Source organism: Centroberyx gerrardi, chromosome 20 (genome assembly GCF_048128805.1).
Source record: "Centroberyx gerrardi isolate f3 chromosome 20, fCenGer3.hap1.cur.20231027, whole genome shotgun sequence".
NCBI lineage: Eukaryota > Metazoa > Chordata > Actinopteri > Beryciformes > Berycidae > Centroberyx > Centroberyx gerrardi.
In genome coordinates, this window is record NC_136016.1 from 1,551,733 (window position 1) to 1,579,610 (window position 27,878).

General features: G+C 39.3%; 2 protein-coding genes across 2 annotated transcripts in view; both read right to left on the bottom strand.

The window, feature by feature from the left end:
* ryr2a (ryanodine receptor 2a (cardiac)) overlaps positions 1-27,583 on the bottom strand; it is a 246,807-nt gene extending 219,224 nt beyond the window's left edge. The window contains exons 1-9 of the mRNA XM_078290909.1: positions 27,566-27,583; positions 27,352-27,471; positions 26,028-26,132; positions 18,151-18,171; positions 13,707-13,721; positions 8,486-8,560; positions 7,228-7,306; positions 5,990-6,102; positions 5,667-5,766 (exon numbers count right to left, since the gene is read on the bottom strand). Coding sequence (XP_078147035.1) covers positions 5,667-5,766; positions 5,990-6,102; positions 7,228-7,306; positions 8,486-8,560; positions 13,707-13,721; positions 18,151-18,171; positions 26,028-26,132; positions 27,352-27,471; positions 27,566-27,583 — 646 coding nt within the window. The remainder of the gene's footprint in view (positions 1-5,666; positions 5,767-5,989; positions 6,103-7,227; positions 7,307-8,485; positions 8,561-13,706; positions 13,722-18,150; positions 18,172-26,027; positions 26,133-27,351; positions 27,472-27,565) is intronic.
* mtr (5-methyltetrahydrofolate-homocysteine methyltransferase) overlaps positions 1-27,878 on the bottom strand; it is a 247,944-nt gene that overhangs the window by 87,912 nt on the left and 132,154 nt on the right. The gene's annotated exons all lie outside the window — the stretch shown is intronic.

The following is a 27,878-nucleotide window of genomic DNA, read 5'->3' on the forward strand; positions in this document are numbered from 1 at the left end:
ATAGCGCGAGATTAGAAAGTTGCATGTGGTGATGGATGCATGTTATTCACAATAAACCCATACACAGTGAAATAACCCGAACTGTTGGTGTGTATTATTTTCAGACATTACATTGTGTCAGAGTAGTCTTTGTGTATCGGGACAACTAAGTTGGAGTACTGAACGAATACTGAACGAGAACGAAAGTTTAGCCCGCCAGTGGAATTCAAGTTCAGCAGCCATGCAGATTGGCCGGAGTGGAAACAGAGGTTTTCGCACTTCAGGATAGCTACAAAGCTAGATAAGGATGGTGGGGAGATCCAGGTCAGTTCACTCATCTTTGCAATGGGAATCAAAGCTGAAAAAATATTCAATTCCTGAATTCACTGAGAAAATGCAGAAAAAGGACTGTGTATTGAAGAAATTTGACAAATATTTTATTCCTCAGTGGAAACTTATACATGAGAAGGCATTAGGGTTGCCAGATGGCAACCGGACTGTCCGGTTTTCAGATGCATTGTCCGGGTCCACTCAGAAGGGTCGACCGGATGTTTGAATGTCCGGTCCAAATCATTCTGTGAATAATATTCCACTAATTCTAGCTCTGCCGATATTTCCCTGCCTGGGTATATGTTGCAACAATTTAAAAGCGTTTTGATAGACTCATGACTAGATTAGGGGTAATCTATACCAATCACAAGTGACCATTTCACCCCACGTGGGTGTGTGTTTTATTGTGTGGGCTAAGAGAAGCAAGCGTCTGTCTGTCTGTCTTTCTGTCTGTCTGTCTGTCTCTCCCTCTCTCTCTCATTTGCCCCAGGATTTCTCCCCATGTTGTCAGAAGCGACTGTAGTTGTAGTTGTGTGGGTCTCTGTCTGTGATTTTTGCTTCTGTAAGTAAGTTCTGTAAGTAGCCTAGCTGCAGAAGCCAGGAGGCAAAATTATGTTTATGCTTGTAGAGTATAAGCTCAGTCCTCTCAATAAAAAAGAGCAAATAATAAACACCGATTGACACCTGTCAATCAAAAACGCTTTGTTTGATTGGTGTAATCTGCATTTAAACTCTGTTAACATATATGGCCAACATATGTGCTCATAAGTCATTTAGAAAAATGTCAGCTCTGCATAAAGCTTTGTAGAAGACACTCACAGCTCAATAAAATCACCATAAGATGAATCAAATATTTGATTACACTTTTTCTTCCTTTTTTGTGATTTTCTATTCTCACAATATTTAGTTGACTTAGTAATGTTTGTTCATCTTAGTTTACTGACAGTGCTTACTGTGCTCCACACAGCATTAATATGACTGTAAGCGTTCCACCTGAGGATGAGTGTATAGGCGGACTGTTTCCAAAGGTTGTCAATAAATTCAATATGGAATGTAATAATGAACAGGCATTTAGGTTACCCAGGTTTGAGCTCTATACATACATACATTTGCGCACACGCACACAGGACCGTGCACGCACACACAACGTTCGGTTTTACCAAGATGTAAATTTGGCAACCCTAGCGGGCATGCTTTTACCAACAGAGCCAACAGCCGGGAGAAAAGGCAGATGTGTACATCAGGGCATTGTACAAGCTGACTGAAATGGAACTTTTCAAACTAGAAATTCCAGCTCATGGCAGATCTGATGCTAGCACAAGTTATACAACAAGTGCGGCAGTCAGAGGAGGTGGCCAAGCAGCCAGCCAGCCGGGGCTCCAAGTGGCTAATGTTAGCTAAGCTCAGAGGCATGAGGGACAACAAAAGAAAAAGGGCGTGCATCAAGACACTGGCAGCACCAAAGCAAGCCACAAAATAGAGAACCGCGGAAGGTGCGGGAAGAGCCAATGCCCTGTATTGAAAAGCATGTGTAACAAGTGTCACAGGAGGGGACACTGGGAACGCGTGTGCCACACAAAGGCAGTGAGAGAGATGACAGAGGACATTGGACAGTTCTATTTTCTAGGGGAATTAGCAGTGAGGCTAGCCAGGATAATTGGTCTGTTAAACTGGACATAGGAAGCACACCTATACCTTTTAAGATTGATACTAGCGCAGATACCTCAGTTATGAGTGAAAGGACATTTAAGAAGCTCTCGCCAGCAAGAAAACTGGGGCCAACTGGCACATGCTTCAAAGGCCCAGGTGGTAAGCTCAGATGCATAGGCCAGTTCCAAGCTATCACTAAATGGGCACTACTGCTCATGCCCCTGCTCAAGTAAGAACTGCAGTGCATGGAAGTTGAAGGTATAATCAAAAAGGTGTCAGCTATTTGGTGGAGTGCACTCAGACAGGTTGTTTGAGTCTGGAAATGGAAATTTCCTTGAGCAAATTGAATTAAGGGCTCAGTTTGACCCAGTAATGCGAGAACATTTGAGGAGAATTCAGGCAAGAGTTGAGTGATACCTACCTCAGTAAGCATTTTCAGAACAAACTTGTATGCCTTGTGGCAAAGAGTACAACTGATGCCATCGTAGAGAGAGTGAGGAAAGCCAAATATTGCCCTGTGATAATGGACTGCACCCCAGATGTGAGTCACCGGGAACAGCTGTCAGTGGTGCTACGAATTGTAAATTGTGAGACCTCAAAAGGTGTTACCATTCACAAGCACTTTGTGTTCTATCTATTGACACTCACTGAGGTGATCAATAAAATGAAGCCCTCTTCGTGTGCTCTCGACATCCTGCCTGTGAGATTTCTAAAAGAACTATATGGATTTGTCAGCCCATTAATTCTCTCCATAATTAACAAGTCACTACTGTCTGGTTATGTCCCTGCTTATTTTAAGAATGCAAATGTTCAACCCCTTCTGAAAAAACTCTCTTTAGACCCTAACTCCCTGGATAACTTTAGACCAATTTCCAAACTGCCCTTTCTCTATTTTAATTATTTTATAATGTTTTATTTTACTTATTATACTCTTCCTCATATGTAGCTCTTTTGCTCCTATATTTCCTTCCCAATGTTGTATAACCTTTAAACTGTTTTAAAATTGTTTTTACTATTGTTGTCCACCATTTTTATTTTGTCTTGTGAAGCACTTTGTAACTTTGTTTTGAAAGGTGCTATATAAATAAAGTTTATTATTATTATTATTATTATTATTATTATTATTATTATTGACACCACAGGGCAGGGCCATTACGAGTCATTTTTAGGTCACTTTGAAACACTAGATTTGGATATTTCCAACTGCCGTGGTCAGTTGTATGATAAGTAAGTAATATGCAAGGTAAAAAGCAAGGGGTCCAAAGGAGAGTGCTAGAAGTTAACAACAAGGCATTGTGTATTCCTTGTGGAAGTCACACACTTAACCTTGTTGTCGGTGATGCAGCCAAGTCATCTGTAACAGCTTCTTTGGGCTGTTGCAATGACTTTACACCCTGTTTAGCTCCTCAGTACACCGCTGTGCCATTCTTATCAAGTATGTAATGTAGGGTTGATAACGTTAAAGCTGTGCGCTACCAGATGCCTGAAATGATGAATGCTTTAACTGCCCTGAAGGAGTATGCTGCAGAAAAAAAGGAATGCAGAGGTAGTGTCAGCATCTGGAGGTGTCTTCGAAGGGATACAAACATGGCCTTTCATATTGAGTATCATTGTATGGTATGACATATTATGTTCCAGATTAACAGAGTGAGCAAAGTCCTTCAGAGCCCCAAAGTCTCAATTGAGACAGTGAGAAAAGAAATCAGGGGATTGACAGATTACTTGTGGCATCCAGAGAAATGGGAAATAGCAGAAAAGCTGGAAGTGGATATGAGTTGGCCAGAGGAGTTTTTCCTGTCCCTTATAGACACCGCTCTCTTCACCCTAAAGGAGAGGTTTTCTCATATGGAAAGCTTCTATGAGTTGTATGGATTCCTTTGACCTAATGAAAAGTACGGAGCAGGAAGGGAAACTAGATGCATGCTACCAGAGATTGGAGCAAAGAATGGATGATGTTGATGCAGAGGATCTGCAGCTGGAGGTAAAAGCTACTGTTAGGGATTTCTACTCCCACATCTTGTCACCATCTGAGATGCTAGATTACATATACCAGGAGAATATCCTTGATCTGTACCCTAATTTGAGAATAGCTCTCAGACTCCTCACACTCCATGCGACAGTGGCTTCAGGTGAGAGAAGTTTTTCTTCCCTGAATCGTATAAAAACTTACCTGAGGTCAACCATGTCACAGGAGAGGCTGTCTGCAATAACTGTTCTTTCCATTGAGCATAACTGGATATGGAGTCGCAAAATAAACTTATAGTCAGTAGCTGTGGTTACATGAGCCATATTTTTTAATTCTGAATGAAATCATTCTGATTGAAGATTCTCTTGCAACTGTTTACATGAGCACTAAATAAAATGATCGCATGGTGTGTTTACATGCTACACAGTATGTAATCAGAATAAAAGTTTCTGACATGCGCAAAAGGCTGAATCCAGCTCTCTAACGTGGGCTTACATTTTTAAAAGATGGACCTGCGTCGGGTGCTTGGGACCGTTATTGCTTTACTGCTGTTCTTTCTGATGAAGCAACAGCTTTATCGACAGATGATAGACGTTTTGCTTTGCACCCGCAATGATTGGTACACTTGTAATTGTCACCGGTGTACGCCAAAACTGGCCCGGGTGGGAGGAGTCAGCACTTGATATAAAAACGGGCTATGCCGCTGTCCCCGGCGTTAATAACAAGCGCAGCCATTCAAATACTCACAGAAAAAAGTAAACGTCATTGACGTCACTTGCGTCAAATGAGTGAACATGTGCAGACAGGGTATAGATATTTCAACCATAATTCCATTTCCTCTGTATCACCCGTAAACGTTTGGTGGGATAAATAAAGCACAAAACTAAAAGAAAAGAAGAGTGCGACTTGAATTTTCTTTATAAATACCAGGGAAGACTCAGGTGAAAATATTCTTAATGTTGGCAAGGGTGGGTGATTTTTTTTTAAGGATACCAAAAGTTCATAACCCCCCCCCCACCACCCCCCTAACAAGCTGAATGCCACTTAATCTATCTAAATAGAATTTTAGTCAGCACATAAATTACATTAGTTGGCATTCAGTTAGCATGGTAGCTAATGAGAGTTGTAAGTAACTTTGCTAACTTGTCTAAGCATAAAAATGTCCATGTTAGTTTGTTAACACTGATAAAATAGCTAAAGCAGACATTAGTGAAGCTAAATTCCTCTTAGCTACAATCTGTGAGAAAAATTAATAAATGATCTAGTTACTAGTGAAAAAGTGTCTTCCACAAACACAGTGATAATTTGATAGCTGCTAGTCTTCCCCAATTCCAATGTGAATCTGCCTCTTCAGCAAACTAGGCTAGCAGCAGAACTTAATTGCTTCAGGTCCTATTCTCAGTTTGATTTTTACGGAAACCAAAATAATCCCAATTCGTTTCCCCGTAGTCATTTTGCTCCAGAACACTACACTACATACATTTCACATATACATGTACACTTAGTGCAGTTAAAATTGGTATACATGTACAGTTTGATTTTTTAAATCACAGCAATCAGCAATGGCGGCCATTTTTCTTTCTGCCTTTGGCAGCAGATGGGTTTTCCTGTATGTTTGCTGAAGTGACCATGGCCATGTTTACATGCCTGAGGATTATAATACTGCTGAAGAAAACAAAGAATGGAAGAAACAAAGAAAGCAAAAGTGAAAGCAAGAAATAAAGCAATAAAGAAAGTGTACCTTGTGCCACTTCACTGCCAGAGCAGATGGGAGCCACACTCCATAGAGTCTGCTGGAATGCTGCATCTACATGGAGACTGCCATTTCCATAGGATAGATGCTGCAGAGAGAGAGACATAGAGAAAGAGAGAAATATAGAGAGAAACATCAAAGACCAAAACTTCAAAAACTGACACCACAATTTATAATTCTATAACTAGGAGTACTTCTAGTTGAGGGAAACATTGCGTACCTCCAGCATAACACCAGATGATGATAAATATCACAACATTAAGCACAGTGACACACACACACACACACACAAACAAACAGTCAATACTGACCAGATATCTTTCAGAGGAGACGCTGACCAGGATGAGGTCATCTCCCACTCTGACCTTCTCTCCCTCTGAACGCTGCTTTGACGCTGGATGGATGGTCCACCAGCACGCCTCGCCTATACACACACACACACACACACACACACACACATACAACCAATCAGATTATTACAAGGGATTGAAATAGTGCCAGTTTTTCCTCAATCCTGGCAGTTACATGTAATCAGGTAGTGCAACATTATAGCAGGCCTCCCACTCTGCATCCAGACCCTTTTAGTGTTGCAGGATTTTCCAAAAAAATCCTCTTTGGGGAGGAGAAAGAAGCAGCAATTCAGCAACATGCATGCACGCACACACACACACACACACACACTCACACACACACAAAGCAAACAGTGGAGGAGGAGTAAATTAATAGAAATGTGGCCAGAGTCTCCAAGACTCACAGACTCACATAGCAACATAACAAACTGCTGTCTTAATAACCATCACCTTATTAGCCTATGTTCCCACCATGCTTGGGACTATTGCTAGTGTGAACCGCCTTGGTAGCCTACATTATTTATTCAGCTCTTCTGTTTATATTTTAATTTACATCTCATCTTTATAAAAGCAGGCCATGGACAAGGACAGGGGAGACAGTGTACTTCATGCTGGCACATTAGTCTCTTTGGCTTGGTTTGTCTTTTTACGAAACAGAGAACAACAGTGGAGAAACGGCAGGTCCAGGGTTGAAAAAAACACACTCTTGACAGTAAACTGACACAGTAAAAACACTGTAACCATAGTGGAAAAGTTGACTTTGTTGCATTTTTGTATTTGGTTTGTTTAGGTTCACAATGCCCAATTGCAAGTGAACCAGGGCTTGTAAACAAAAGTCACATGGACTTATGGGGGGGGGGGTGCCATGAACATAATGCAGTGCTTGGTTGGAATGAAAACCTACAGACTCTTTGGTCACAATAGCACATGACTGAAAACCATTGCCATAAATCATGGCAATTGCCTATGGCAATTTGGCATGGGCAACTTTTTGCAGCAAAAAAGATGGGCGATAATGGCCTTAACAGGGACTCAGATTTGTATTATAGTGGGGAACATTTGACAAAATACCAGTGGTCATAATTGTTGGCAAAATTGGCCATTTAAATTGCCTCCCCTTGTCAAATGTTTCTTATTCCTTAAAGTTTTATTTTGATTCTAAAGCTATATATTGACAGGAAGTCTGTTTTGATCCTTACCTGTGGTGTCTTCCTGTAGTCCCACATCAAAGGCCAGTTTGTCTGTGGATGAGCGGGAAGTGGACAGACAGCACAGGTACTGCAGAGGGAAACACATAGGCAATACAATAAATTAGGGGTGTAACGGTACACGTATTTGTACCGGACCGTTTCGGTACAGGACTTTAGGTACGGTGCAGATGTGTACCGAATGCAATCTTAGTAGGCTTGTTTTGCGTTCGGAACATACTTCAAATCCGAGTTCCCACACGAACATATTAAGTGGCGGACCGGAAGTTTGTTTAGTCGCCGCCTCGCACTTTGAGTGCACTACACAGACAGCACGCTTAGCCTAGCCTAGCCTCTGGCTAACGAACATCATGGCCAATGCAAACAATAAGCCAGAGCTTGAAGACCCTCCCTTATCATTAAGGTCTCCTGTTTGGGAACACTTCGGTTTCCCGGTGAAATACAACAACAGACAAAGACAAGTGGATAAGACGAAAGCTGTGTGCCAACATTGTTCAGTAGTGATCGGGTATGTTTCTGGCAACACGTCAAACTTGATAACTCATTTGAAACGGCACCACGCGAATGTGAATATCACTGCTGCAAGGAAAAAAACGAGCGTAGTGCAAATGCTGCTCCCTTCGTCATTTAAACAGCCTTTCGCTGGTAATTCAGATCGGGCCAAAGCAATAACAAATGCTGCACTTTAGTCAATGTGGAAAAGTTAATTTCCTAAAAAAAGAAAAGATTATTATAGTTATTTATATTTTTTATTATATTTTATATATTTCTTATTATATTTTATATTTTGTTTAATTTATTTGAGAATATTTTATTTATTGGAGAACCTATTAGTAGTAGTTTGCAGCAGTATTCTATTTTTTATTCTATTTTATTTTTATATATTTTATTTTTTATTATGTTTCATTTAAAATTTTATTAAAAAAAAATTATAAACTGTTGATGTTTACAAAAGTTCATAATAAACGACCAGCAATTTTATGTTTTGCATTTTTTCCCCTTACTGTACCGAAAATGAACCGAACTATGGTCGAATAGTTCCCAGTGAATATCGAATAGTATTTTTGCTTGAAATGCCCATCCCTATCAGCCACTTGGCATATAATGGGAAAAAAAATAAAAAATTTCAACTACCTTATAAACAATTCTCAGTAAAACTAATGAGCAAGCCTGTAGTTAGTGGTTAGTGTAGATAGTATGCGCGCACCCGTGCACGTGTGTGTGTATGTGTATTTGTGCGTGTACTGACCATTCCACTGTAGGAGTGTCTTAGCAGGACAGCATGGCCATACAGTAGGGTGCGATGACCCCCACCCTGGGCCGTCTGAGAGAGAGACATAAACAGAGAAAGAGGGAGAGAGAGGGCGAGAGACAGAGAGAAAGATAATGAGCAGAGTGGAGAGAGAAGCAGATAGAAAGTGACTGAGAGAAAAACAGTGAAAAACAGCAAGACAGACATATCAGTCTATGGTAAAGGATGTAAAGAGAGAGGCAGCTGAAACATGACAATAACTATCCAATTCTAGCAAAACCTGTTACCTGAAATTCAACACTTGATATTTCAATAAATAGCTAATAAGCTAATGACTATGTTTCAAATAGTAAGTTTTAATCATGGCAAAATTCACTTTATCATCTCCATCAGCATCGCCATGTGCTGATGTGTGGAAGAGCCTGTACTATTTTCATTAGGTCCTTGTTGAACTGCCATGTCTGAAATGCAGACATGCAGATATGGCAGTAGTGACCTAAGGTAGTAACCTTTATAGACCAGCTGATGTTCCTGCTGATGCTAGTTTTCACTGCTGTTGCATTGGAAATTAAATTTTCCATTTCACATTTCTCTACAAATTGCTTGCGGAAGTGTTTGGCTAGCTAGTAGATGCTTCATTTAAAGTTCCCTGGTTTCCTGATAAATCAAAAACATTGCTGATGATGGCTGCTTTTCCATGATATCCCGTCTTTATAAGATCTGTATAAGCTGTGCTAATAGCACACCGCCTATTGCAGCAGCTCGCATGTAAATCTATTTTATTCATATTATTTATTTCACAACACTTTACTGAAGTGGTGCTCATAAGGCATTATAAGTCATCATAAGTGAATAATCAGCACTTTGTGAGTGCTTGATAATTATTATAATCAGAGTATGATATAATAAAACACATTTTGGACTGTATCTTTAAAATATTGCTTTCTTTATGCTATTAATAATTGGAGAAAAAGTAGGCATACATTCAAAGCAGCCATCCACTTTCATCAATGAATGAATGAATGTCAAATCAATGAATGTCAAACTGAATGTAATTTCCTGATGTTTGTCTGATGATTAATTAAAAATTCACCTTTGCTTTTATGGGATTTATATTCTGCTTGTAATGCATCACAATGCACTGCAAGTCTTACCATCTATTTTTATCTTTTATATTGCTGTCTATATCCTCTTCCCTGCTGCTGCAATGATCACATTTCCCCTTGAGGATCAATACAATTCATCTTCAAATGTTAAATACGGTTGAGTTGAATACATTAGGGGAGAGCGGGGTAAGATGAGCCAGTGGGTAAGTTGAGCCACCCCCTGTATCCTAGCATTATGTGTCATGTGACCAGGCATTTAGGAAGAGACTTCCATTTCAACATGGCTGCGATGGAACCAGCCACATAGGACAAGTAGTAAATACATTTATGCTCATAAAGCTGTTTGCTGTGTGTTTTGCAACAAAAAGTAAAATTTTTACATTCATTGTTTAATGGCTGTTGCCTCAATACCAATTTAGTTACATTCAAACATATATACAATAAATGTTCCCTTTTTTTAAGAAGTTGTATTTTCATTCTTCTTTTGTTTAGCTGTATTCCTACCAGTTAATTTGAAAGCCAACATCCTGAAATATGGGTTGAAACATTTGTTTTAGTTCTGTCTCATTTTAACTTGCAAAGATAACATTTTGAGTTAAAACTGGCGCATCTCACCCCACTCTCCCCTATACTTTTTATTCCTTGGTTGCTTCAATTTAAAGGGATTCCCCTCAGAGTCAGCCAACACAGACGAAGTTGTTGTCGAAATCCCATGCTGTACATGCTTCCTGCTCTGCTGCTCCACCCACAAGAGGAATAGCATTTGCGGGATGGATGCAGGACGAGAGGGAGCTCCACGATAGTTTTATAAAAACACCCAACACTCCACCATTGTGAATGAATGGGTCCAGTGTGCTGTCCTAGCTGCCTGCCTCAGGTGCAGTACAGTATATTCAATGTTAAATGGATAGAGTAATGCGATGTGACAGGCAGACTGGGACCTTTACTGAGGTCTAACAAACACACTGCAGTCTGCAGGCAGGACTATTCATCCACATTAGCCTCATCAATTAACACTGCATCTAGATCAGTTAGCCTGGCTAACTCTGTTCTGCTCTGAGCTCAGGGCTTCATTTGCATTAGCTTCTTCAATTAGCAGCACATCTACATTCATTTAGCCAAGCTCACAACAAGGACAGTTCTATTCTATTCAGATCCATTCTAGTCAGCTCTGGTCCATTCTGTTATCTTCTATCCTATTCTCTTCTGTGCTACTGTATTCTATTTTATGCCATTATATTCTGATCTGTGCTATTCTATTCTGCTCTATTCTATTCAGCTCTGCTTGTCTTCACTCCTATTCTCCTCCTCTTCTGCGCTATTCTATTCTATTTTGTTGCTGTTATATTTTGTTCTGTGTTATTCTATTCTGTTATGTGCTATTCTATTCTATAAATAACTATTCTGATCAATTTTATTTTCATCTATTGTATTATGTTCTGAGTTAAGTGGTTAATTAGTAGTTAATTTACATTAACTTACATTACATAAACTATTTGAGTGCTCTGTCTAAATACCAGTGTTTCTGATCTATTCCACTGTATTCTTCACATTCCTGTAGGTTATGTAACATCATGCAATATTCAAACCAGACTATGTGATCTCCATGTGATGAATTTAACATCACTAGAGCTTCTGAACGCAACTTTAGTTCGGCTTCACATAGCTAGCTAATGACTTGAAAGTTAGTAGAGGAGATGGAATCAGAGTAGGAGAGGTGAAATCAGAAGAGAGGAGAAAAAAGGCAAAGAGGGAAGAGGAGAAAAGAGATAAATAAATGAAATCAGAGGAGATTAGATTAAATCAGAGGGGTGATGAAATCAGAGAGGAGATTAAATCAGAGGAGATGAGAAAAAAGGTGAAGAGAGAAGAGGAGAGAGGAGATTAAATGAGAGGTGATGAAATTAGAGGAAAGGAGGTAAAATCAGAGAGGTGATGAAATTAGAGGAAAGGAGGTAAAATCAGAGAGGTGATGAAATTAGAGGAAAGGAGATGAAATCAGAGAGGTGGTGAAATTAGAGGAAAGGAGATGAAATCAGAGAGGTGGTGAAATTAGAGGAAAGGAGATGAAATCAGAGAGGTGGTGAAATTACAGCAAAGGAGATGAAATCAAAGAGGACAAAAGGCAAAAAGAGAGGAGAGAGAGGAAATTAAATGAAATGGGGGGGGGGGCGATGAAATGAGAGGAGATGAAATCGGAAAGATGAAATAAAAGGTGATGAAATCAGAGCAAAGGCAATGAAATCAGAGGAGATGAGATTAAATCAGAGGGGAAATTAAATCAGGATGGAAGAGGATTATGCGTTGTTGAGAATGAGGAGATGCAGGTGTTGCGTATCTTCATGTGACAGAAGCAGCATCAGTCTCATCCATTTTGATCAGGGAGGAAGTATGTTTAAGTACGTTTATGGATATTTCAACATGTATGCTTTTCTTAAGTAAATAAAAATTTCACTGCTTCTCACTACTCATTTCCTCTCCCCTCTCTTTCCCTCTCAGCTCATTCCCACACTCTTCTCAACCCCAACCACGCCTCGAACCATATAGCCAGATTTAAAGTAAAGTAAAGTTTTAAATGTAACCTACTGTATAGCCTAACTTCCCTAAGGGGATCATTACAGGCTACAGTACAGTAATACATGAGTATAGACTCATCTCCAGACACAGATGCCTAACCAAACCATGTATTGTTAGATTTTTAGACCAAATCAGAAGATTTTCTTTTGCATTTTATAGCTTATCATTTGTTAGCCATGGGACTAGCACATATTTGTCTGCCTCCACTGTCAACAGACTTTAGAATGGTAAGATTGAAATTCTTTGTAATGCTAAAGAAAAGAGACCACGTGTTTCTTTAACCCTTTTCTCTGCAAGCACATTAGATCAGACAGAAAGACAAGATCAAACACATGTAGGAGAAAAGTAAGCCATAAACTTCACTGTCATGCAATGAAGAGAAAAGAAGATTAGATCAGATTAAACTTTACTGATCCCTGTGGGTAAATGGAGCTGTTGCAGCAGCAAATAGTGATAGGATACAGAAACAGAAAAAATAGAATATAAATGCAAAATGAGTTATATAAACATAGGTAGTGTAGTAACATAAGTAGAAAGGTATGAATGAAATTGTGAAAACACTATGGATTACAGTATAAAGAGGATATGAAAAATACTTGAGCAGCAGTAGTAGCGCAGAGGAACTTACTGAGACAAAAAACAAAAGATTATGTGGTATGAATTGCATAATTCTAATTACAATTATTATTATTTAAATATATAAACATATAATTATGTAAAATGTGTGTTATGATTAGTGGGTAGGCAGCTTGGTTTTTAATTGAAAAAACCATGCTTGAATATTCTTACACTGTTAGATCTCAACAATTTGTGATCAGTGCATTCCAGGACTTATTTTGTGATGTGTTGTATTTTACGTTTTTGGTGTACTCACTTTCCCTCAACCTGCCTCGTATGCTTCTACTTCAGTACTACGTTTCCCAGAATGCCTTTCGACAACCGCCAGAGAAGGGGTGTGAACTTGTTGCTTTCAGCTGTCAGTTTTAGGTGTAGATGGTGAGAGCGACAGTGGAGTGCGAGTTTCTCCAGTCAAGAAAAAGCAAGTCGCACCCCTTACTCAAAACACAACATATCTTGTGGCTGTATTGCATTCTGGTCCATTGAGGCTATTGGTATCTCTTCCTCTTCTATGATGGATTTCTCCCTGTATGATTGTTAAATGTTGGTGCAAAATGGCAGCTCTAGAAAGAAGCGCTCACTTGATTCTGAGGGACTGACACCAAAACCTGACGTTTACCGTTGATGTTTTAGACAGCTGAAAACATTTTTGCTATGAAAGTCCTTTGTAGCTGCACTGGAAATATCTTGATTCACATTGACGTCACATTATCTACGTTTGGCCAGTTATCCATGGGATTAAGAAAATTACGCCACCAAACAACAAAATGCACCCAGAAATGCAAGGTACATCACCAACAGCTGTTTTTAATAGTGTTTTAGGGTGGAGTTTTCCTGTGATAGCTCTCAGATAAAGAGAGAATGAGACAAACAGACATGCAAACAGGGTTTGAGATTAGTGGTAGGAATGGACTTACCTTCATCATGAATTTCTGTGTTGGAGGAGCATAAAAACAAGAAGACAATCAATTAATACAGATTTAAACTATCACTGCAGTCACTTCTGCAGCAGATTTAAACATATTCTCCAATGAAGAATACATTTTCATGAACTTTTATTCAATCATTCTCTATCTTGTAATTGTCTGCACTGGTATTTTAAAAATGGGATGGAGACCAGCATTGGTTATACAGTTTATTACAGATTACATTTGGATGTAGAGCTGGCTACCTCTGTTCTGTTTTACTCCAAAAACATTTAATTTTACTATTTTAAAGGACAACAGCAGCTTTTGAAAAATGCAGGCTTTATGCCAGTCTTGCCTTGATAGGTGTTGAGCAACTTCTCAGAGGTTAGCACACCATTCCAACCCACCACAATGGCTCCCAAATATTACATGGATGGAAAAAGATGCAGAAAATGGTCTGAAGTACTACACTCTTGTAAAGGATGTGTCATTTTCAACACATTTGCATTACTTCCCAACACAACATACTATATGTTATGAAAAACACATATTGACTCAACTTAATATTATTGTCATGTATGTTCCAAACTAGACATATAGACATACTTGTGCTGTTCTGGAGCAGAAATTGGTTGAGTTAATGTCAATGGGCGGAGCCAAAGAACCACAGTTAATCTCTACAGGCTGGTTTCAGTACACTTCTAAACCCCACCTATACCAGTGTCACTGAACAGAGTGCGGGCCAAATGTCTGTCAAAATACAAAGCCAATATATTTTTTTTCTGCAGCTTTCAGTCACAATGGCTACTTCCCTTGGATGCTTGTGCTATGTAGAGGATATTTTAAGATATTTAAATGGATGTTTCTCTCATTGTCTCAGGGTGTGTCAATGGGATGACAGCTGCTTGACAGTTATTCTGAGTAAACTCCTGTGCCTGTCCGAGAAATGCTCTTTTTTTCCGTAGATGTCTCGTAGTAATTCACAGATAAGTCAAGTGCATGTGGTTAGCTACATTATTTATAGCCTATGAGGTTTCAAAGGGAAATTCTGTCTGTCTAAATTGTACCAACAGGGTTCTTCTCCCTAGTTACTTTGCTGCATCCCACATTGGCTACCTGTAACAATCAATGTGAAGAAGCTAATGTATGTGCTCTACTACACTTTGCTGTAGGCTACTATGCAGTATCTGGTTTCACAAGTTTTATCTTTTTCAACATGTCAGCCTATCAGCGGCTTCAACATGTGCCAAGCCAATCACATTGCAACACCCATCTTTGTTACAGGACTGAACCCCAGTAAGACAAACAAAACAAAAGGTAACAAAAGGTAACAGAGGAGATAGTCAATATTATGAAGCCTAGCACTCTTGTTACTAACTAAAAAAATGCAATCTAGCCATGCTAAATTATCTAGATTAGCTAGTTAGCTTAGCTCACATTCCAAGTTAAAACTTGCCATACTAGCCTATAGCTATCTGGGTAAGCTAGTTAGCTAGCTGCTGACCTTCCAGCATCGTGAATGTCATGGTCATGAATGAATGTCATTTATATGTATTTATATTTTGACCAGAGTTCCTTCTTTGCCATTCAAATTTGCCAGTTAGCTAACTTAATTGTGGTTCTTTGTCTCCGCCCATTGAGGTTTAACTCAACCAATGAGAGTATTTCTGCCTCCAGAGCAGCTCAGAAATGTAAAACTAAAACTTCAGCTGATGAACACATTAGCTGAGGCTTGGATTGAACCTATGATCTTTTCTTTACAGGATGGTTTCTTTAACTACTAGGCCACCATGCCACCCTGAGTACTAATTCACTCTCTCCACTCAGATTCTCCAGCCTGTTTAGTAGCCTAGTTTTACTGGTAAGAACCATTTTGTGGACACATCTACACTATAGGACAAAGCTGTTGTCGTGTGAAAACCTTGTAACTTACATAGTTTTCTATGTGTTGAAAAAAATTTTATGACCACTTGGGCTTCTTAAACCCTATCAAAAACCTATTGGATAAACTCAAAAAAATGCATGGTGGTTAACCAGAATACAAGGCTGTTTCTCTTAATCCCTGAAAAGTTGACATTTGGGAGATACAAGGTTTTCACCTGACAGCGACAATATGTAAGATGTACCTTTTGCGTTAACCATGCACTGTTGACACATTTAACAGAGATGCGTATATTTTTAGGAACGCTGCAATATCCACACGTATGATGGGGACAGGAGATCAATAACAATAGAGAGCTGACACATGAACAACAGAGCACGCTACAACTGATCACATGAAACTGAACATAGTGTACGCACACACACACACACACACACATACGCACACACACACACACATACACAGAATCAGTATAGCTAATAAATGACCTACGTCACCATCACAAGAGAATTGATTGTATGAGCGTAGCACTGTAACATTTTTGAAGTGAGACCATCAAACAAGAATGTCATGGACTCCATTATAACCATGGAATTTAGAAAAAGCTTACAAAGTTCACAGCTTGAGTTGCGCCATCTTACTTGGTGTGGAATAGTATGACCAACAATGTCAAAAGCCTTGGAGAGATCTTTAAATTGGTGGACACAATGCTGGTTATTATCTAATACAGCAGTAATATCACCTTTATCTCTGCCAATATTGTGCTGAGGCCTGGTTAGTAAATTGATAGCATAACATTCACGTACAATTCCTTGAGTTGCTCACTAGAGATTCTAGGGACGAGGCCAGGACAGATAGTTTAGAAATAGGGAGCATTAGTAAGGAAAATGGGAAGGACATAAGCAGCGCAGCACTGACTGTCATCTTTTACACATTACTGCAGTGAAAGAAAGGAATTTCTTTTCATCTATTTTGGGGAAAAACTACTGTGATAAAGACTCACTTCCTTCAAGGTGAAGGCCTTGGACCTTCTCTTTGTTGAGTTCACTATAAAAAAAAAAAAGCCTGTAGTTTACGAATTCTTTATACAATTAATTGAGACTGTTAAAGGTGATGCAGAGTACATTCTGTTTTTTGTTTTTTTTGATCATCGAATCATTGGTACTTTTTAAAGGATTTGGGATTTTTTTTAAAGGGTGATTCAAAAGTTTCTCACCTTACCAACTCAAAATAAAGATCAGCTGCATTGTAGCACATATGGTAGGTGTATTAGTGCTGGAGTAATCTCTATTCTAAACAACCTGCTTTAAACAACCTGTCCACACAAATATACCATACCAAGGGTCCACATTACTAGTGGAAAGACAGGACAACGTTATGGAAGATGTAAGCTCACAGCTACCTTTGTGTCTACCATTGCATAAAGGATTGAATGGTTAAGGGTTCTCCTTTTGGGAAAAAATGGTACTAGATCTTTTTTTTTAATGTACTGTAGTACTATAATCTCAAGGCTGGTGTAATGAATCTTTTGAATCCCTCATGTCCTTCCTAATTCTTACATAATACACTGATGCTGCAGAGTTTTAAGCGCTTGACTGAATGTTTTCTACCACTCAGGTAAACTCCCATGTACCAACCCTTGAATCATTGCAGTTTACAAAACAGAAGATGAAGGCTTGTAAATTGCAGGAATAGCATTTTGCTGCAGTGTGCCTCAAAAAATAACCCGTCTGATAAGTTCTCAGACTTGTCGATCTCTACCACAAGGCACCTCAGCGAGTTCTGATTTGACTGCATGTCATATCTAACTGGTGAAATACAAACATGAGTAGAGATGCAGCCATGGTGGGAGTCACTCTTTTAACATGCTTGCTGCACTATTGGCTTACTGTAGCCCCAAGGGACACTAGATGGCGTTGGTTTGGCTAGACTATAGGCTCACTGATGCTCCATACCCAAGAGGAGCTGTTCGGAAAATTTTGCAATACTTAATACAAGACAGATGTGGAGTGGGAAAAATCTGCAATGGCTGCCACTGTAGCTCGAACAAAAAGAAAATAACCTGTGCATATGCTTTGGTTATAGACTGATCAACATGATAGCCTATTTAGTTAACATGACATTTTAATCACGTGTGGAATATGTAAGTGATCACTGATCAGGATAATTCGCCTCTGTCAGATGTTGCTCATCCTCAGTCATTCAGCCTGATGTTCCTCCTCACCCAATCATAAAGTTTTTATCACGTAACTATCAACCTAGAGCACTGACTGTTTTCTATTGGATCTGGCAAAGCTTACAGTGTTTCTAATGGACTAGCAAACTAACAAGAGTGCATGCCTCCCTATCAGTGAACACATCTTTCAAGGACAACAGATATCCCACCACGCTGAGGCCTTATCTAAAATCTCCATTGACTCCCATGGGTTGGCACTCAACAGATAACAAAGACACAGATGCATATGGCGATATTGCTAATGCTAATAATGTAGGTGCTAATGACAGTATGATGTGATGAGATTGACGGCAGCCGTGATAGACACAGTCAGCGAGTGAAAAAGGCAGACCTACCCATATTTCCACATCTACATGCTGTGTGGAAATGAGAGAGAGGAGGAAAAAGTAAGTTGCCTTAGTCGTTCTACGAAAAAACACACAAAAACACACATCTATCCCTTTAGAGATAAGACTGTAGGATGAGGAAGTTATGAAATCTCAGTGGTTGTGTTAGAGCTGTTGTATAATTTTCCTTATTATGGGCTAGACCAGCTTTAAAATAGTTTCAAATTTCTTTCAGATTGTTTAGCTTCATTTGAGAGGGCTAGCTAGGTCAAGCTGTTCAGTACCCACTGGTTTCAAAGGGGGATGCTAATATGCTAACAAGCATAGTTAGAGACTCCCCAAATCAACTGCCTTGTAAAGAACGATTAGTGTCAAATTCAAAATGTGGCTGTATGCTGTACCTTTAATGCTAGCAGAGCATTGTAAAGGCTTAAGGATGCTGTTTGTCTGGTTTAGTCTGGAGAGGACAGTGAGGAAGGCGAGGCTGTCACAAACAGCCATAGGAACTGAATTATCAGACAAACATGGCCAATATTCACATATGAAAATGTCACAGATATTACCTGAAAGAAAAACTTAAGAGTTAACTAGTTGGTGCATGTGATTTTATTTCTATTTTGAGGCTGTTTTTACATGCATGGCAAGTTAAACTGTAGGCCTATGCGTACTGTATACATTGTACTAAGTTTTTCAAATATCTGAAACCATTTTCAATGTACACCAGCTCTTTCTGAGGCTAGTATGTGCTACAGTGTATACTGAATACTGTAGTTACACTAGAACCATTGCAAAAATGAGTTCACCAAAAGCATTTTATTGCAATGTTTCCCTTCCCACTGAATATACAGGGTGTGCAACCATGCCACACCACCTAAAATAACAGAATTTATGCTACTAATTTTTGATACTAGATGTAGTGTCTCCTTGTCTAAATCAGGGAGCGGCAATCATGTGCCATCATGAGTCAAGTTTTCATTCCAGCTGAACAGCAGCTGATTTCACTGATTCGTACACCTTTAACCAGAAAGGAGAAAATTAATGTTGGGTTGGAATGATTGTTGTGTTTGAATGAAAACCTGCCTCAAAGGAATGAAAACCTGCCTCAAAGGAATGAGGGGTGGAAACACTGTCTGAGTGCAAACATCATCATTGATCCATTTTAAGTCTATGGACAAAATAATGATGTTAGCCGACTTGGAGAGCCCAACCCCCAGTCTGTAATTCCATTCCTATGGCCTAGGAACCTTGAAGTCCCTTAGCTGAGTGGATGAACGCTGATGCATGTATATCAATACATGATCTCAACAGTGTGTATGATTCAGGACTGCACAATTAACTCCAAAAAAAACAAAAGCACAATTTTTACTACTGCAGTTTCAAATCTCAAGTGCAGTTCCGTATCTGAGGTCAAGATTTTACAGTGCGACCATCTAAACAAGGTGCTGTTGTGCAGAATCACATCAAGTTTAACAAAGTCATACAATTATATTCAAAGGAAGCAAACCCTAAGCTTTAACATCCCATTATCCTACCACATCCCCATATCTGGCTGTGTGTGTGTGTGTGTGTGTGTGTGTGTGTGTGTGCATGCACTGAAATGCCACTGTAGTCCAAGTCCATAATATGTATTTGTAGCCATCAATGCTAGTTAGTAACAGGAGGGCAGGTTTGCTGCTCTGTAATTTCTCTCAAGTGTCTGGCAGACACAATATGGCTGTATCATTATTTAATAAAGCTCCCAGGCCATCTAGCAGATCTGTCACAGGGCCAGGTCCAAACAACGTCTACTGGCCAGAGCCATACATACACAGAGCTTGGCCACCAAATCCCTCCTCCCCGACCCCTTTCTTGTCCCCCCTGTCGCTCCTCAGTCCTCTCTCCATAGGAACCACAAGGGAACAGAATGGAGCCTGAAGACTCCGCGCCGAGACAATGCCCCCACCCCGAGTTTCATCTCCGTGGGTTCCGCCCCCAACGATTCTTTACCTCTGCACAATATCGCAATAAAGTGTTACACTGCATTATGCTGAAGTGTGGTCTTTGTTAGTTAACCCTCTTTTATGTAATTTATGTCTGTTTCACTTTGATATAAATTCTTCAACTAGTAGACATGGGTGATCTCTTGACCGTCTGCAGAGAGGTCTTTGAGTATTTACAGTAATAGTGAATGATATTTAGTTAACTGGCTACACTGGCTTTGTTAGACCACAACTGCATGTCTATTTACATGCTTTCAGGAAGGATGACTGGGTTATGTGTAACTGATAATACCTTATTGACAATATCCAACTTCCCCTCATCAGTTTGACATTTTCTGCTAACTGATTTTTAGAATGTGAATTTTACCATGGCAATGTTATGAGAGGATTGTTACCTATTTACCACAAGAATGTCTTACTTCTAGAGCAGGATGGCCACTAGCATAACCTGGTCTCACTCTTTATATCTATGGCTCTAGTGCAGCAGGCTTGGCATACATTTATGGTTCTGACAGTTGTAAATAAAATGGAGAGCAATCTATAATTACAGAACACTCCACTGTAATATGATTATGGATTTAGTGATCAACGTATTCACTTATAGCCATCAGTTAGGTGTAGCCATCAAATCATACAGCTATGGAAGCCATCAACATAATTGTGGTTCAACTCGCTCGATGGATTATATATTTGATTGCTATTATATTTTCAAATAATTATATTAGAATCATGATTATAATTATGTTGTTCTGAACTTGTCATTAGGAAATGGCCATACTTCCTAAGATGGAAGTATTAGAAGAGGTGTTTTTGGATTCTGACACTATATTCACTATATTCTAACATTAAGTTGTCTCTCGTTGGCTATATCATGGGTGCTCCATGCTAAAGATATTTATTTATTTAAAGATATTTGTTTAGAGATATACATTTCTCCACTGATAGTAGCCTCAATAGTCCATAATGCATTGCAGCTGCAAGACATGTTAGATTTTGAGTAATAATAATAAAAATGATAATGATAAAAGTTTATTTGTATAGCACTTTTGAAAGTGGAGTTTACAAAGTGCTTTACAAAAAGATAAAACAATAAAAACAGTGGCCACAGTAAAACATTAAAAAAAAAAAATTATTAATAAAAGAGAGGCAAAGCATAATCAGGTAAATAAAACAGCCACACACAAAAAAATTGAAGGTGGAATTTAAAAACATCAACAGATTCAGCAGCTCTTACACTGACAGGTAGACTTTCCCACAGTTTAGGGGCCTTTACGGCAAAGGCTGTGTCAGCAAGAAGCCCTTGGTTAGAAGACTCAAGGTAACTAACTGACTAACTAACTGAACCCAATTTAGGGCTGATTGGCTGAGACGAGTAAAAAGTGCATTGCAGTAGTCTAAATGAGACATCACAAGGGCATGAATAACGCTCTCAGTATCCTGAGGAGACAGACAGGGTGTTATTTTGGCAATGTCCCTGAAGTGGAAAAAGCACCCAGCGTTATCTGAGTTTAGCTGGATGAAATTTGAGCCATCTAATTTCTTATTTCTGCAATCCAGTTCAACAATATGGTCAACCTACATTGACAGAATCCACCGTGATCAATAGAGAAATGTATATTAGAGGAACTCTGTAAAGCAACGTTAACACTGGACGTAGTTAGAGGCACTCATTTTGCACCCATATGGAATTTGTCTTCTGTGTCTTCTGATCTGCTCCACTCTTTGAGCCACTGAGGAAAATGGCTGGGCCAATGAGAAAAGTGTTTTTTTGTTTCATATTTTGTGTAAATTTTTACCAGTCTCCAACACAAAACTGCCTGAGGCTCAGACTAACATGTTTCTAACATAATGTTTAATTAAAAAAATCAAGGCTTTTTTTCCCAGTGTATCCATTAATTTTCTATTTTCACTTGTATTCATCTGTTATTGCAGTGCTTGCCTTATTATTACACCATTATTACCACATATTGCTTTTTTCGCAGCATGACAATGAATTCTAATGCAATTAATAAACTGTAATAATAAATATAGGCCTAATTGTGCGGGTACTGATGGAGTTGAAATGTTTTTTTAAGAGATCTATTATAGATTTGTTTTCACTAGTGCCATTTCATATCCCCAAAGGAGTTAGATTGAAAGAGGCAAAAATGGATGCTGCAAAATGGCTGTGTGTGTGTGTGTGTGTGTGTGTGTGTGTGTGTGAGTGTGTGTGTGTGCGCGCGCACATCAATGAATGTGTGGGTGATATTTGAGTGTGAGTGAGGGTGAGTTCATATGACTGTGCTGTATGATAAGTGTGTCCTATTTTGATCACACTTGACCAATAGTATTTTAGGTTTGCCTTTTACCTGGTAGCTTGCGCTGTTGTGTAAGGAACTCAAGGATGACCACTTTAAAACCAAAGTCACACGGTCAGCCAAATTTACCTCCAATACTCACTTACTCACTCACTCACTCACTCACTCCCTCTTTCTCTTTTTCAACCTCTCATCCATCCTCACTTGAAGCCCTGTGTGGATCTTTCCCTTGTCATACTCCTCTCCATTGTCTTTCTGTTAAATGTCATTTGACCGCCTATGCAGTAGCAGTCATCTGTTCCTCCATCAATGTTGGTGAAGTTACTGTTAAAGTTTTGTTTTACAAGCTACCAGTTACTTTACATAGGAAGAAGTAGACCTACAGCAAAGCTACCCCAAGACAAATATATATTAGCAAAAGTAGTTCAAACTACTTTGTAAAGGTGATCATATCTACATCTGCAATGTCATATAATGCAAAATATACCACTGATTAGGATGTTTACAAAAACTGTGTTTTATTTGAAATAAAGTGAAGGAATATTGACTGTGTTTCTGAGTCCAAACCAAATATTAATAATAACCAAATGCCTTCATCACAATGTTAACTTGCTGTTGGATGTAATGTTCATCACTTGTACATTTACACTCACAAAACCCAAGCACTATCTGGATTCATCACAGAAAAAAATGTGGAAAGAAGGTTAACTTTTGTGCTGGATGGAATACTCCTTTACAATTAAAGGAGTAAATAATAAAAAAAAAAAAAATGTTTTTCTTTTACCGTCAGTAATAGTTGGTAGTTGCAGTAGTTAACTGCACCTCAAAATGACAAAAAAAAAGTACAACTATTAAAAACACTGTCCACATTAGACTGTAAATGAGCTGCCACCAATATACTGCAAAATGTATTTAAAATATAGCCACAAGCGGCGATTCTGTGGTTCAAGCACTAACGGCAGTAAGGACCAACTTGAGCAATTGGCATTAATAGTAAAAAAGTTATACTAATTGTAAATGGAACTACTTATTTAGAAAGTTGTAACATCTTTACCAAGTTTCATAGCAATCAAGCAAACCATCATTAAGTAATGGCCTTTTTTTAATTGGCTAAACAATAAAAATGTTGCTGTATGGCCAAATTTCATTGGATTTGCATGAAATTGATATGCAAGTTCCACATGGAGGTTCACACATAATCCTTGAGTTTCAGAACAATAGCTCAAATTGTCTTTGAGCTATAAGCCATCATGTAATAGGCCACGCTCACATGCGCGAAACTCAACCAAACATGATTTTTTGTCTACTACCCGGCCCTAGACCATATGTACCAAATTTCATCACAATTGTTCAACCCAGATTAGAGATATCAATTTTTGGTTTTTGTGGCGTCCCGTATTGATTTATCTTGACCTGCTTTTGCCCACATGCTCTATGACCTGTATTGACCATACCAAGTTTTATGATGATTGGACAAAGCGTTCCTGAGTTATGGTCAATTGAGTGTTAGGCCACAGCCCCATACAAGTTCATTGGTTCACAGGGCTGCCATTTTTTCATCGGATATGGCTGGTTTATGCAATATTTGTGTAGGTTGGTCCGATTAGTCTGTGTGCCAAATTCGGTGTTGATTGGTCAAAAATTGAAAAAGGCTTAGGGAAAAAAATGCTTTTCAAATTATGCAAATTATCAACGGACTTTGATGGTCCAATTGACTGTTTGCAGTACATAACACAGTAAAAATGTCTTTTTGGGGAACGTCTATGGTAGCGTTTTTAAATTTGTAGAGCGCACAGAGTTATGGTCTTTCAATATTTTTTTTTTTTTGACCGTTATAGCACTGTGAATTCGCTGTGAAGCATTTGTACACCAATATCTGTCATTGCACCAATTTCCATGTCTCTAGCATGTATCATCTCACAGCAATTTGCATCGCAGTGGAAAAACAAAAATAATAATAATTCTGTGTACAGTTGCCTGGTTAACTGCTGTATGATCTATACAGTCACAAGTGATGTGAAGTAGCTGCTGGAGCCTTGCCTCACACTTCAACTTGTCTGCAATGTGCCTGACTTACCAATGAGCAACACACACACACACACACAGGCACACACAAGCACACACAGGCACACACACACACACGCACACACACACACACACACACACACACACACACATTTCTCTCAAACACACATGCACCAGAACCTTAGAACCTTCTCAGTCTGTCTCTTGTTCTCTTTATTTTTCTCTCGCTTCTCTCTGATTGCATTTCTTCCACACTCTCGCTCTCTATCTCCATCTCTCACTCTCTCTCTCTCTCTCTCTCTCTCTCTCTTTCTCTCTCTCTCTCTCTCTCTCTCTCTCTCTCTCACACACACACACACACACACACACACACTGATGCAGTACTAACAGACTTGCCCCCAGGCTTCAGCACTCTGTTAGTCCTTTACTCAGCAAGACTACAAAGACTAGCCCACTCTATTGTAATAGACACACACACGCACACATATTCATGTGTGCTCTAATCATCAGGTTAATGCATATCTTTCCCATCATTCCCTAACCATGACTGCAGTTAAATAACACACTGTAGTCACTGTCCTTGAAAGCACATCTGTTTGTGTGTGTGTGGGTGTGCATGCGTGCGCGCTTCAGTGTCTCTATGTGTGCATTCATTTGTGTGGGTATTGTATGTTTTTGTGTGTGTTTATGTGCTTTTCTATGCAAGAGCATGCAAGGGTTTGTGTCTGCGTGGGTGTGTGCATATGTGTGTTCTTGCCCGGATGTGTGTGTGTGTGTGCGTGCGTGTGCGTGTGTGTGTCTCTGGGTCTCATGGGTCTGGGCTTGACTAGCCTGCTGGCAGTGAGAGAGGAGAAATTAATCACCCTCCACTTATTTCTTTAAAAAAAAAAGAGCGATTAGAAAAACTGCAAGTCATGATGAAATATGACACAACTCACATCTCTATTAAGTCCTAATCCAGCACCAGCACATCTGCAGTGTGGCTCCGTGTAAAATTAATAAAAGATTTTACACAACCATTACACAGGACTGAAACTACTCACTTGAATTATTCAGACTTATTTAATTGAATTGTACCATACCATATGACATAAAAACCATATGACAAAAAAAAATGAATTGTGGTATAGTTGGTTTCTCAAAATCAAAGGAGTGTCAGACATATAATTGTGCATAATTATATAACTCTACATATTATATTCAGTGTGCGTAATGACTATAATCATGACCACTTGTGCTTTTCTAAATTGTCTTCTCAGATGGGCATAGGATATTATTATAAAGGGCTTTTGTATGGTAGAAAATATGGTTATACAGTATGTCAATACAAACTCAAAGACTAGCTTGAATTCGTATGCTTTGTTTGTGTATTGTTGGGTGTGTGTGATCTATGTTTTTGACATCATGTGGGGACTAATATCCCTGCAAGGATAGAAAATCTAGAAAACGGTTTTGCTTAAGTGGAAAGAACAAGGAGCAAGGATCAGAAGGGGAATACAACAAGGATGAGTATGCATGTGTGGGGTTGCCTGCGTGTGTGTGTGTGTGTGTGTGTGTGTGTGTGTGTGTGTGTGCGCATGCTCACCCCCTCGGCCTTCTCCTCGGTGTTGGCCAGCATCTCCTGCAGGGCTCGCACCGACAGCGACTGCTCCAACACAAAAGTGCAGATGGACAGATCTGGAGGCACATTCTGAAACAACATAGACACGCCTCAGATGATTTATTGGTATGGCAATTTTTTTAATTTTTAATTTTAATGTTTATTTATGTAGGAAAGTTGACTGCTCTTTTCCATCAACACCCTGTTTCATATTCATATAGTAACACACATTCACACTGGGTGCTGCCCAGTAAACCAATCTTCTACACTGTTAGAAGAAAGTGTTTTGAAACCCAAAAAGTGGTGGCAATTCTGCTGCCACCAATATAGCGGAGTTAAAACCCTGTTTACACTGGCATTTCAAGACAACATTTAGTGTTACAAAACACCCTCTTGTGACTGTTTTGAGATCCGAAAATGGCGCTTTGAAGCACTCAGGTCACAGAGTTTTCAAACCTGATATGGAGCATGGATACACCAGTGAGATAAGTGTTTTGAAACACATTTCAGAGATTCAAACTCTTTTTTTCAAGGATTGGAGACACCCCTGATTAGAGATTCGAAAGACTTCACGGTGTGCCACCCCCACACAACAGTATACTATACAAAAAAATAATGTCCTTGTCCGGGTGACGCAGAGTCGTACGGAAGAGGATTAGGGCCACATGTGAAAAATGTATTTTCACATGGGGCCCTAATCCTCTTCTGTTGAATTGCAAGGCATGAATATACGACACACCATATATGCCGCCAAGGGCAGATGGTGTCCCTTTTTAAGTTGAATTCATGTTTCTGCATCCCAGTCACAATGTTTTCCGTGTGTAATGAAGCAATTTTATGTTGGAAGTTGCCTGTAGTTTGCTTTACCTAAAAGGTTGCATTCAGTTACTCATATGTGACTGTTTTTCCATGCACACAATAATGCCATTGTTGCCGATACTGCGAGTAAGGCAATAGACTGATTAAGCAATTTACAAGATGGCATAATCAGACACCTCCACATAATAATCCTGTTTACATGACTGAAGTACTTATTTTCGATTATCCAGACAACATTGTGGAAATCTGCTAAAAAAATAACTTCTTTCCTGTCCTGCCACTATTTAACAGCAATTACGGCCATGATTGAACGGCTCTACCACATCATCTTGTCTAGGCCTATTACAACTGAAAATGACATGCTTCAGGTGTCGTCCATTTCATTGCATTTCAGCCGCTGAGAAAGGATGTGTGTAGAACTACTTTACGTCCTCCTTTACACCTTACGTTGTTCGTAAGGTGTAAAGGAGCATTGTGGTTGTATCAGTACCTTGGAATTGGAGGTGGATTCCAGGAAGCAGAGCCTGTTTCCAAAGCCTTCGGCCGCCAGACAGAGTTTCTGTTGCTCCTTATGGACCGTGGCCGTACACTGTAGGACCACCTCATCATCCTAAAAGACACACACACATGGAAATGTATACTATTAGGACCCAACACACCCATTAATCTGAGTTTCTGTTGCTCATTATGGGCTGTGGCCGAACACTGGAGAGCAACCTCATTTTCCTAGACACATACTGACACTTATTAATACACAGAAAGACAAATACATACATGTAAAAATACTGTTTTAAACACACACACACACACACAACACGTGTTTTTGGATTACAGATACTCAAATATGTCGTCCTTCACCAGCCGTTCAGACACAATGCGAAAAGAGTGTTGAGTTGGTGCGAATAGACGGAGGCAAACTGAACAAGATGGACAAAATTCTGCCCTTTCAGCATGAGCAAGGAAGTGTCCTAACACAGTATAAGCGAAAGCCAATCGGCTTCAAGCAAGACTCTGTCC